Genomic DNA, 13,309 nt, shown 5'->3' with positions numbered 1-13,309 from the left:
TTTTAATAGGAAGCATATGTTACCGCTCAAACATTTTTGGCATTTCAATGTGAAATTGTTACAAGATGCTCTCTTTTGTGACAGTTGTTATGGTAAAAAAAAAAAAAAAATGTGTGTGTATATATATATATATATATATATATATATATATATATATATATATATATATATATATATATTATTATTTTTTTTGTGTATATATATTATACTTCTCGCTCTACAGCAAAGATAAAGGCAACTGTGGAAAAACAAATAAAAGACATTAATTATTTAGAGAGACTTTATCATTAACAAGACTGTAAAGAGTGATTTTTGTCAATAAAAGTAGAAATTAACTTGTACTCTATTTATTTTTTTGATGGAGCAGGTAAAAAGAGCTTTAATAAGGTCAAGAATTTGATCCATTGAAGATATGGATGCTCCAAGTACATATTCTTTCATTTTGAAAGAAAGACTGTCCATCAGAAACAGATGCATAATCTTTGTCTTCCTAATGGTACAATAACAACAGAATGAGGAAACTAGTAGTGGACTTTTATACTTAGTTATACAGTGCTGAGAACTGTGATCCTGAAAGTGCTGTTGACTTGCTTCAAAGTTTACCACAGCTGGGGCCTGAGCAATAAAACTCCCTAGGCCTAGATGATGAAATTTCATTCCAGGAACTAACTGAGGCAATGAAACAGTGATCTGCCAGACATCCTCCAGGAATAGACAGGTTACCGGCAGAGGTTTACCAGCTGCTTTTGGAAGTATTGGGGAAGGATTGCCACGAAGTATTATTAGAATGCTTCAGGAGTAAGACACTTCCATAACTTGAATAGGGGTGCACCGATCGATCAGTCTTAAGTCTGTGATCGCAGATCGGCCAATCGTGCCTAGAATCAGGGCCGATTCCATGCAGGGAATCACACATACACTGAGCGCTTTCTCAGCCCTTGATGCATAACAGTGTGGCCTCTGGAGGATGAATTGTTGGCAATTCTAAGTATTCGCGAATTTAAACTTTCAGGCATGCTGTTATTCAGATGAATATGTAGGTTTGTTTTTTAAAATGTGTAAGAATTACACGTGTATGAATGTTAAGTTGCCCATTTTCTAGAGTCATTACGGTAGTAATTCTGACTCGCTGCACTGTGAGCATGGAGAGGATAAAGAGACTGCAGTGCAAACAGGTATAAAACGAATTAAACAACAAATAAACGTGTGTATACAAATCTGAGTGTACGTGATGTTACGTGTCGTGACAATCAGACATGTTGAGCGATAGAGACTGTTTGAGCGATCATGAGCACTTTCAGCTTTACTCCCTTCAATATGCTCGCTCGCAGTGTCAATCAAACATGCGTGCTCTCCAGGTGCTCTCAATATCTCATCAGTAACTCATCTCAGCACTATTCTGTGACTTTCCAAGTTTAAATCAGATTAATGTTGGTCACATAACCACTAATCACATCAATTACATAATTAGTGATTTGTGTTAGAGCAAAAATGCTAAAGACAGTAAACAAATCATAGATATTAATTATTTCTCACTGGAGCAGTTTTAGAGCTTGTAATAGATATATTTTTCTTATTTTTGAACGTATCTTTTCTGTGTGTGATGCTCTCATGGTTTTTACTGCTTAATAGTATGTCACAAAGACCTTTTGATATTGACAACAGAACTATTCCTAACTGTTTCAAAACAAATAAATGTTAGCAATTCACAATTAATGTGAAATTTTAATGTAATTTTGGTAATTTTATAAAAAGGTTCCATTCGTTAACATTAGTTAGTATCATGAACAAACAATGAATGACATATTTTTACAGCCTTTATTACTGTAATGTTAATAAAATAACAATTGTTCATTGTTAGTTCTTGTTATTTTATAGTGCATTAGCTAATGTTAACTAATACAACTTTTGATTTTAAAAATGTAATAGTATATGCTGTAACTAACATTAAGTTCATGTTAACTACAGTATTGTTGTATGTATTGCAAAAGTGTGGCAAAGGGCACTTTTAAAATAAATGGTATCAGCCGATCTTAGTGTTAAAAAAAATCGGAGATCGGTATCAGCCTCAAATTTCCTGATCAGTGCACCACTAATCTTGAATGCCTAATTTTTGGAGTGCAGTTCTTTCCTTACTACCAAAAAGAGGTGATCTTGGATTCTTTAAAAAAACTGGAGGCCAGACTCTTTGCTTTGTGTGGACTATAAAATACTGTCAAAATGCTTGGCAAACAGACTTAAATGTTATTTAAGTTTGTTGATTCAGAGGGACTAGACATTGCATTCTAGAAAGGTCAATCATGGACAATCTTTTTTTAAGACGTGATGTTATTGACTTTGGTCATCTTAATGGTTTTAACCTGGATGTTCTTTCAATAGATCAAGTGAAAGAATTTGACAGGGTTGATCATTATTATCTTTTTAATCTGTTAGAAAGTTTTGGATTTGGTGATAAATGTATATCTTTTATTAGATTACTGTATAATTATGTATTTGTTATGGTCAAAGTGGGTGGACGACTAAGTATTCCAATACCTTTTTCAAGAGCTATTAAACAGGGTTGTCCACTGTCAGGGCTGGATTTTAAATATTTTAAAATGTAGTTATCAGCATATACTGGTAATAGAACCGTTTTTATTTCTGAAGAGCCGTTTTAAATGCAAGTATTAAGCAATATGAAAAAGCTTTCACAGCCTAAATTAACTGGGGAAAAAAGAGTTTAGTGTTGGACAATGGAATGGAACTGGCCCCTCACAGCTTTCAGGTGGTTTGAGATGGGGAAGGGAGGGGTTAAAAGTGTTAGTTGTTTTTTTTGTTTGTTTTTTGTGGAAAATGATCAATTTCAAACAAAAATTGGGAGGGAATGCTAGAAAGTGTTAGCCCAATTGTCTATGGTATTAGCTGTTACCACAATTGTCAAACAGAGGCAGAGTTCTGGTGGTGAACAATCTGGCTGCTTCTACTTTGTGGCACAGGGTAATCGTCATGGAACAACCTGATGAACTGATTTGTAAGATACAGAGAACAATTGTAGACTTTTTTGGGAGGACAGCCCTGGATACGGGCTCCAACACTTTTCTACCAGTTCAAGAAGGAGGTCAAGGTCTGGTAGACATTAAAAGCCACATCCGAGCCTTTAGATTACAAGCGGCACCGAAAGTGGTCTACCACAAAGATTTGGCATGGACACAAACTGCATGTGTAATTCTGCAGAGAGCAGGAGGCCTTGGACTTAATAAACATCTGTTTTTATTAAAAATTGGTGAGGTGAGTTTGTCTGAGCTTACACCATTTTATAGGTGAGTGATACAAGCCTGAAAGATTATTTTTAAAGTAGAAAACAAGGGGATTGGGCTTTTGAGGAACCTTTATTTTATAATCCTATCATACAGACTTCTGAGGAATGGTGTCACAAAGTTGGGGCATCTCTTAGGTTAGAATGGATGGAGATTCGTGGAGGCCCTTAAAGTGGTGAAAGGACTACGTTCAGTGTGTCTTACTTGAAAGTTGATGGATGAGATCTTTGCTGTTTTACCAAGTAGCTACAGGAAATCCATTGTAAGAGGACATCTGAAGGACAAGGGAGACGAGCAGGAATTTTCAAAATATCCATTGCTGAAAAGCTGATCTAGAGTGGAGGATTATCCAGTGGGGCAATAGCTACAGACAGGCATGTGGTACACCTGAGTACAGTATTGGGTGGGGATTGTAGGTTTTGTCAGCAAGATGAGGAATTGGAGCATTTGTTTTTAAAATGTCAAAGATTAATTGGTCTATTTAAACTACTCAATTCTTGGTTTCAGAGATTTGAGGAGGAGTTTTCTGATCAAGTGTTTATAGGTGGACTTAAATATAGATATTCAAGTAGATGGAAAGTGTGCTTGACTTGACCCAGCATGTAGCTATTCGATAACTTCCAAAAATCTATCTATCTATCTATCTATCTATCTGTCTGTCTGTCTGTCTATAATCTATTTTAAACTTTTATTTTAAACTTTCAGGCCAGGCTTTTTCAAGCCAACATCAAAGTATGTCTGGAAAAACGTTACCTATTTAGTTATATTATAGAGTAGTGACGGTAGTTTAATTATGTTCACAATAGTGTAACCTTTCCAATAATGAGCTAATTTTTCTGAAATCAGATGTGGCACAATGCGAGGGTAGGATGTGTGAACGGCGAGTTCTGCGCACTTTGCTAGTTTTTAATACTTTTTGTGTCATAAACCGGTGAGATTCGATACACTCTGTTCCATAAATGTTCTATGAAGACAATATGTCAAAGAATTCGAAATCCTCAGGCTCTGGAGACATTAAAAGACACTTACGTGCTCAAGCTGACACCCCTGACAGGGCCACAGACCAGGGACTCAGTTTGGACAGTGCGGCGGGAGAGATTCAGCGTCAACTGTCGAGCATGTCAGCAATGCTGGCGAAGGTCGTTGCTGACTTGGAGGATCCTACTGTAATACATCGATCAATCACCACCATGGAGACGAAATTCTCTGAGTTGATTACAAGAATGGGGGATGTCAAGAAACAGATCAATTATCTGGAGTCATCGGAGAGGGAATTAGCTGCTAATCTGCTAGCGACCAAGGTGGACTTGGAACGTGTTTGGGAAAAGTTGGAAGATATGGAGAATTGTAATCGGTGAAACAACATCCGAATTGTTGGAATTCCTGAGAATGAAGAAGGCCGAGTTATGGTGAAATTCCTAGACGAGCTTTTACCGAGTCTGCTTGACATAACAGGCCATAAACTGGAAATCGAGTGAGCTCACAGAGTTCCGGCTCGGAGATCCGCTGAGGGAGACAGGCCCCGATCATTTCTGGCCAAATTTCTGAGATCATCCGATAAAGATCTCGTGTTACGCGAGGTGAGGAGTAAAGGAAGGCTTTCTTAGAAAAACCACAACATTTTCTTGTTCCCAGAATTTGTGAATTTGACGAGAGAAACGTGATCGATTCAAGGAATGCAAGAAACTCTTACATCAACGGAAGGTCGCTTTTGCACTGATGTTCCTGGCCAAATTGAGAATAGATGCTAAGGATGGCAGCAAAATATTTACATGCCCACAGCAAGTGATGTCCTTCATAAAGTCAATGACTGAGTAAGTTATTGTGTGATGCTCTTGATACAGCCGAGTGGACCTGACTCACTGAACATTTGTTTGACTGTCCGAGGAAACTGAACGCCTTTTTTGTTGTTGTTGTTGTGCTGGTTCCGCTAGCGGCTGGAGTTTGTTTTGTGGAGGAACTAACCTTCTGGACAGTTCCGTGGATGATTCTACATGTTCTTTGTGCTTATGCCTCATATTGGCTGGAGTTTGTTTTATAGATTATTTTCTGTTGTGTAATTCTGTCTCACAAAATTTTTATAGAAACACTTGAGCAATCCGACGGCAAAATTGTCACGGGGGCTCTACATGGACTGTTTGAGTTTAGAGGGATGGACGCCAGTTGGCACTGTCATGCGTGGGGTTAATGCACACATTTTTCTTTTATCTGTTTTTTTTTTTTTTGTTCTGGGGGAAGTTCGGGGTTTGTTTGTTGCTCTAATGTTGGAATGTGGTCTTTATAATTTTGTTTTTGACACACAATCTATTTTTTCTAATATGTCAAAATGTCAGATGTTAATATGAGTGGATTGTCTCTCTCCACGTGGATTGTGAATGGGTTGGGGCACCACCTAAAAAGAAGGAAGGTTATTTCTTTTCTTAAACATAAGAAATATGATATAGTGTTTTTTCAAGAAATGCATCTTTCCCCGCAGGAAGCTGAAAAAGATATGGGATGGACATGTTCTCTTTAGTGCTGGCTCGAGTAAGAGCAGGGGAGTCATTACATATAAGTAAACATCTACAATTTAAATGTCTCAAACAGATTAAAGATACATTTGGAAGAGTCATTATTGTTTTAGCTAAAATTCAGGGGCAAAGGTTGATTTTGGCTAATATTTACGCACATAACGCTGATGATCAGGGCTTTTTTATAGATCTTGAAGGTTAATACACTCGGTGACCTGTATGAGAGTGGAGTGTTGAGATCTTTTGAAAATTTGGTTCAACATTTTGGGATTCCCAGATCTCAGTTCTTTAGGTATTTACAGCTGCACCACCTGCTCTGTATTGTTTTTGGGAGATAGAGTAGATACTCTGGGAGAGGTGATTACTGCTTTTGGAAAAGGTCATGAGGCATCAGTGCATTACTCCCTACTAATTCAGAATCTGGGGGACAGAGCTTCAACTTCTCTCAAGAGGTTATGGGAGAAAGATTTAAATTTGCTATTGGAGGAGGGAGTGTGGGCTAGAATTCTAAAAAACATCAAGTCTGCATCTAGAAATGCAAGGGTTCACCTTATGCAATTCAAGATTTTACATAGATTCTATTGGACCGCCTCTAGATTTGGTCTTAAAGACACACCCACCTGCTGGTGATGCCAATCAGAAGATGGAGACATAACCCATGTCTTTTGGGGGTGTGTTAAGATCCAAGAATTTTGGTTGAAGTTTCAGAGTTGTTTGTGTGATGTTTTGGGCACTCAAATTTTCCTTTACTTATATTTTGGGCGATGGGGCGGTCATAAATTTTGGGGATAAACATAAAAAATTGGGTTCTGACCAGTATCATGATTGACAGACAAATTATTTTAAGGTTTTGGAAGTCGGACGTAGTGCCATCATTTCCAGAGTGGTTTGTGGAGATGGGGATGGTGGCAGCTTTCGAGGAGGTGGCAAGTAGAATGCTGGGGTTTGGGGACTTGTATGTTAGGAAATGGGGTTATTATTTACCGTTTTTGGGGGACTTTCTGGGAGGGGATGGGGAGAGAGAAGTCTAGTTTAATTAAGTATGTTTATTATATTTTATTTATTTATTTATTTATTTGTATTTTTGTGTGTGTGTGTGTGTATGTATTATTATATGTGACCACAGGGGTGTTCGTTGGGGGTCAGGGTGAGGTTGGTGATTGGGGAGAGATATTAGTGGGGGTTAAATGTTGATTTGATATGTATGTGTTGTGTTTTTCTCTGTTGTGTATTTTTGAATCAATAAAACATTTTTAATTGCAATGAGCAACTTTTTCCAACAAGGAATGGTGTACCTTTTTTGTCACATTGTTTTACACACACAGCAGCCGATCAAACGGAGATGGTCCAAACATTCATGTGAATTGGTTCATTGAGATGGTTCAAATAAGTGAACTGGTTAAAACAAACGATTTACCATTGAATCATTTTAGTGAATCAGTTTTTTCATGTAAATGAACCAGTTTAAATAAATGTTTCACCAATTCAATTGCATTCACTTGAAGTCACATGTTTATCAGTGTTTTCAAATTAATATAAATGTCTTTTATGAGTTGTATATAGTATAAATGCAAATATTTCTTCCTTTAATGTCTACATTTAGTTGTGGAGTGGGGTAGGGGGTGGCTCGTCGGCTCGAGTCTGATCTTGCCCAGGGCACCACATGAGTCAGGACAACCACTGATTCAAATTAGTTGGATAATAAAAAAGTCTATAGTATGTCTTTATTTCGATAGCTAAGTAGTGTGCGTGTGTGTTGGTTGAACAGCATCTGCTATGGTGAGGCGGTACACACTGATACTCTTTGTGTTTACATCTGTCTCAGGACTTTTGTTATAGAGTCCATATGCCACACACTTACACACACACACACACACACACACACACACACACATTCCTCAGTCCAAAAAGAACCCACACACCACCACCTGCCTCTCATAACACACACACACACACACACACCATAAGACACTAGACTGATACTAACACATTGTTCAAAATAATAATAATAAATTCAGTGTATTCAGTCTTTGTGTTTCAAATATTAGGTCCAACATTGTAAACATATTTAATGGATGGTTTGAGATGAGTAACAGACCCATGTCAGAATTGGCCTCAGGATCTGATGTTGCTCATTTGACCAACAAAGTCAACTTCAGTTTATATGTCATGGCATTGTTTCGACAACCTCATGCAATTTCACAACATTTATTTCCGTCCAGAGTTGCATTAATTCTTGTATTGATGACGGGAGAGTCGAACCACTTCGTGAAGTCTTCTCCAGCACATCCCAAAGACTTTCAAGACTTACCTGGTCATTCAGTACATTCAGGTAGTCAGCTGACTTCATTTTATTGCTACATAATGTTGCTGAGCCTCGACCTGACCAACCTAGCAAACAGAAGTCATGTTTTCCTATTAGCCTCACTAACAAGTGGCTTTCCTGTGGCCACACAGCTGTTTAGTCCCAATCCTGTAAGTTCTCGTTGCATAGTGCGTGTGGAAATGCTCTTACTTTCACTATTAAACACAGCCATGAGTTCTAGTGTTGATTTTTTTATGATGTGACTTCAAGCGTTTTAGTGATCTCTGATCACGATCATTCAAGATTTTTTTTTGACCAGATTTCTTCTGCAAAACTGACGGTTCACCACTATCATTCCAGGTTTTAATAATGAATTGGAAAGTTCCAGTGATTTCAGCAATATCCATTTTCTTTGCTTGATGCAGGTTAAAAGAATTGAAGCTGAAACATATTAATCACTGCAATAATGATCCAGTCATAGGCTCTTAAGTATCTGCTTATTTAAATCCAAACAGCAACTTTTATTTTTTGGCTAGGCAGTGTAGAATAGTTAAATGCTGCTGTTTACCACTGTTTGTAGGATTTGTATAATTTTTGTTTTTGCTTTATTGGTTGTGTTTAGTGTAAATCACATAGTTATATATTGAAAAAGACACCACTCCCCTAAATAGCGCCAGTGTATAGCTACTATAACTACTTGATGAATGACTTCGCTGTTTGTCAAGCTACACAAAAAGTAGTTTCAAAGTAAATTCAAAGTAACACTGAAAAGTACCATGAAGCTTTTATTTTCACATGAAATACTTCAACGCAAATGTAAACATTGTTTGAAAATGCGCTTTCGTTAAAAAAAACATTGCATTCATTAACATGTAATCAGGAAACAAACGTGTGTGTATGTGTGCATGTGAACGTGTGTGTGTGGTTGGGGGGGGGGTGTTGTGCATTGAGTGATCTTTGAAACAATCAGCAGCGTCTTCATCTGAATGGGATTTCATTGATCAAGTGAAACAGCTCACTGCATGCATTATGAGAGAATTAATGAATACAAATATTTGCCCCATTTCCACCAATAGTGCTTGCAGTTTAAAATGACTTCTGATGCACCAGTGCTCTTTCTCTGGATCAAGGTTCATTCACCGTTGAAGAGCGACACATATTGTCAACACCAAACCAACACTAAAACTATTCACACCAAGTGACGTGACAAAAGAACTTGAATAGCAGATGTACATTTTAAAAGATTTTCCACACAAATAACTTGCAACGCAACTCGCTGTTAAGATAAGCTGTTTTGTGAAATGGAAAAAACATGCATGAATTTGAATACATAACAGTTTAAACAATATAGAATATATCTTATATACAGGGTTCCAGTAGCAACTGCACACATCAAACTAATCAATACAATTTGTTGTTGGTTATTTTTATTATCAGTTATTATTGATTTTATTGATGAACTGATTGCCACGCTACATCAAAACTATTCACACCAAAAGTGATGACAAAATGGCTTTTATAGTACTATTGTGAATTTTGTGCTACATTTATTTTTTTTTCAACCCCTTTTACAGTACTAAAAAATGTTAAAGAATGAGAAAAAATGAGATAGAGAGATGGGCAGAGAAAGTGAGTGCACCCTGGAGTGATTCTACTACATTAGCGTCCTTGTTCCACATGCTGATTTGAGTGGATTTTCACACAAAGTGGGAATGTAGTTTCCGTGGAGATCAGCTGCACCCCTCCACCCTCTCAACTCACTGTTCCCTCTTTTTAAACCTCCAAACCTCCACCCCTCACCCTCTATGAATGCACCTCTCAGCATGTGTGTGTCACAGGTCATTGTGATGGTTTGAGCTTGACCTGCGTTTCCTTCACTGCAGCACTGACTTCAATCTAAATGTTTTTGTGGCTTTACATTTGCTGTAGGGATGGCTCAGGAGTGTCAACCAATGAAGTAGTGAGGTTGACTAGTGAGTTTATCTAGATAATTTTTTAGAGCTAAATAGCGAGCTAAGCTTTTAGCGTGATGTGTGTTAATGTATTAACAGTTAATGTTAGAGAACCTTCTAAGAACACGTGTCTCTAAATTCAGCCATCAATGCAGTATTTTTGTAATAAGTTCTCTTGTTCGCAACATTTTCAGGGCTGCTCGTAACGAGCGTTGCATGTCAAGTTAAAAATAGTTCCGCTTTTGAAAATGCATCTTTTGACACCTGCGTTCTTTTCAATGAGTTTTTTTCAAGAACGCGTTGTGTGTGAACAACCCCTTTAGGACAGAAAGATGAATGCTCTGCCAACGCATTTAAAACATAGTTCTTGCGCATTGCTGTGGTGATAACAAACCGATATTTACCTGCAAATGTCTATGCTATTAAACTGAATGTGTTCTAATTCACTTAGCTACCTATCAAGATTATTCAAGTTCCAATTTAAAATGATTATTTAGTTTAGTTTCAGTTATTTGGGAAACTTTGTCAGTTTAGTTTCATGATATAGGCTTATTGTGTCAGTGTATGTTTAATTACATTTTTCATTTTTAAGGATTTTAACCACATTTTAGCTTCTTTTTTTAATGTAGAAATTCCATGTACCCTGTTCTATCCATATGGTGTCATATTACATGTATAATAATGATACGACTTGTCAGTGCTTGAAATTTCATGTCAGCTACCCATTTTAACACACAATTCACAACAGTGAAAGCTAAAATTTTAAATACAGTTCCCACATATCACATTTAAGTGCTTGTACTATAAGAAGTGCAGTCTATTTGTCTGAGCTGTTTAAATGTGACCTGCAATGTTTGATTTACCTAAGTTAGCGTGGGAAAATGAACATTTAAAGTGCAGCAAGCAAAACACCTTGTTTACATTTTCACGTGGTATACAAGAAATGGATCCTTTCAGCTTAAACACATTTCTTACTTGCGCTGACTGACAAGACGACAGAGAGAAGCGATGAGCAGCAATCCAAATTGCTTAAAGATTACAGTGAAGGCATTAGGTTCCCTTCCCAGCAAACAATAGATGACTGCTGGAAGGACACTGAAGATATTGAATTTCAAAGAAAAAAAATCAGTGAGCCTAGTTACTGTAATCTAATTACTTTTGGTACAAATCCTAAAACGACTTTTAATTAAGTTAATTACATTTAAGTACATTACTTGGGTTACATATTTCAAAAATAATATTATTTATGTAGAAAACCTTTAAAAAAAATTATGTTAATATGTACTGTACATCTGTAGGTCATGTGTTCCCGGACGTGTCAATGTAAGGGAGAAAAATGTGGAAATGTAGACATTATTTTGAATTACTTGGGTGAAAAAACTTTTCCAGAAAGGAGTTTTGAAAGTGACCTAAAAGTAATTGTAATGAAGTACTCAGTAAAGTTAGTAAGTGATTACAATTTTAGACAAGTAATTGGTCATTTGTAGTGAATAACTTACCCAACACTGCCTAAAACTAACTTGCACAGGAAGATTAAGTTCTGACACATTTCGGAATGCAACAACACATAATATTGAGTTTGCATAGCTTGAAGGGTCGCTTAGTGTATGTTTCAAGGCCTTAAGAAATGCAAGTAAACCAGTGCAATTATACAGAACTTCCATAAAGGAATGGTTCAACCAGAAATGAAAATTCTGTCATAATAATTGACTCGTAATGTCAATTTTTGATAAACTATTCCTTAAGAACTATTCCTGCTGGCTAGTCAATTAAAAATCCATCCTTTTTCACATCTCTTGTTTTTAGTCAGAGCAACGCAAACACATGGCAGCACAGATCACACAGTAGAGTGGGTATAAAGGGATGATTCTTCAGTCATCATAACTGAGTATTGGACTGAAAAAGCATTATGAATGTGAGCGCCACATCTTCACACATCTGCACGTCAGGGATTATTGACTGTAGACACTCAGATATGAAGGACATATTGAAAATGCTCCTCCACAGAGAGACAGTCTTTGAATATGAAAGACCTGTCTCTCTCTCTGTCCCTGCCCCCAGTCCTCACAGTCATCAGAAAACCATAAAAGCTGTTGTGAAATGAGAGCGGGCCAGTGGATTGGACTATGAAATATTCAGAGCCGTTATAGTGTGAACTGTGCTGATCTGAGCAGTTAAGGGCTTTTTCTTCTGGATACTGTGTGTGGAACCATAACTGCACATTCAGACTTTATATTCTACTAGACTTGAGTCCATGCAAGACACTTTGATTGAAAGAATACTCAGTAAGATTTACTCAGGATCGAAAATGCTCATTTACTCACCCTTATGTCCTTCCAAACCCGTAAATAACTTGTTTTCTTCCGTTGATCACAAAAGGTGGATTTTGGAAAAAGATCCTGACCACTGTTTTCCATATAATGAAGGTAAATGAGGACTGGGGCTGTTAAACTTCAAAATAGGGTCAGAAAGTCGTACACTTTTTGGGTGAACTATTCCTTCAAAACATTACAGTGAATACTGTTCTACTTTCTGTTTAAAAAATAGTTTGTTCATATTCTGTATTATTTCCCATGGAAAATTACAACACAAACTGGTATATAAGTGCATGTTGAAATTGTGATTTTTTTTATATATTTCATCTAATTCTTGTGTAGGAGTCATGAATGGCAATAATTAGCATGTTTGTGAAAAGATGAAGAATCAAAACAAAAGTTGTAATCCAAACAAAGCCCTTTAGGTTATCTGCAGTTTCGGGGTTAATAACGTGTGTTTGTTTTGTGTGACAGAAGCTCGCCGTTAGAAGTTGTCCTGTGGGAACGACCGCCAAACCCCTCTGCCTCATCAAGCAGCCCAGCCAGAACATTGCCATCTCTGTGGTGCCGGCGAAGACTCCCGTTTCCATGGTGACGGCACACATTAACGGACAAAAGGCGCTGAGTTCTGAGACGCTTCAGACGTCCCCGATCAACCTCCAAACACCCGTTGGACAGAGCATCAGCCGTTCACAGGTACAACAACACAAACTCACAGTACTACACTAAGCACACACAAAGAGTCGCTTATGGGCAAACAAGAGTCCTCAGAAACTATATAATGTTTTATCACTATATGAATCACTGAAAGAAGTTATTTTGCAGTGAAGTAAATATAGCACAAAAGATTAAATACTTCTACGTTGAATAAGTTGGTTTAAGCATGAACTTGAACATGTTAAGTAAATTCTACATTTGTGCTCAATTCAAG

At 37.2% G+C, this 13,309-nt stretch overlaps 1 protein-coding gene across 2 annotated transcripts in view; it reads left to right on the top strand.

Annotated features, from left to right (window-relative positions):
* The window catches only part of LOC127435326 (PHD finger protein 21B-like), a 111,842-nt gene that overhangs the window by 41,652 nt on the left and 56,881 nt on the right, over positions 1–13,309 (top strand). The window contains exon 2 of one of the 2 annotated variants that reach the window (XM_051688733.1): positions 12,856–13,074. In XM_051688733.1, coding sequence (XP_051544693.1) covers positions 12,856–13,074 — 219 coding nt within the window. Of the gene's footprint in view, positions 1–12,852; positions 13,075–13,309 lie in introns of both variants that reach the window. The other variant, XM_051688732.1, reaches the window with a different exon arrangement.

The sequence above is a fragment of the Myxocyprinus asiaticus genome, chromosome 45, assembly GCF_019703515.2.
Source record: "Myxocyprinus asiaticus isolate MX2 ecotype Aquarium Trade chromosome 45, UBuf_Myxa_2, whole genome shotgun sequence".
NCBI lineage: Eukaryota > Metazoa > Chordata > Actinopteri > Cypriniformes > Catostomidae > Myxocyprinus > Myxocyprinus asiaticus.
The sequence above is the reverse complement of the archived record's forward strand: the minus strand, read 5'-3'. Positions and strand labels throughout refer to the sequence as shown.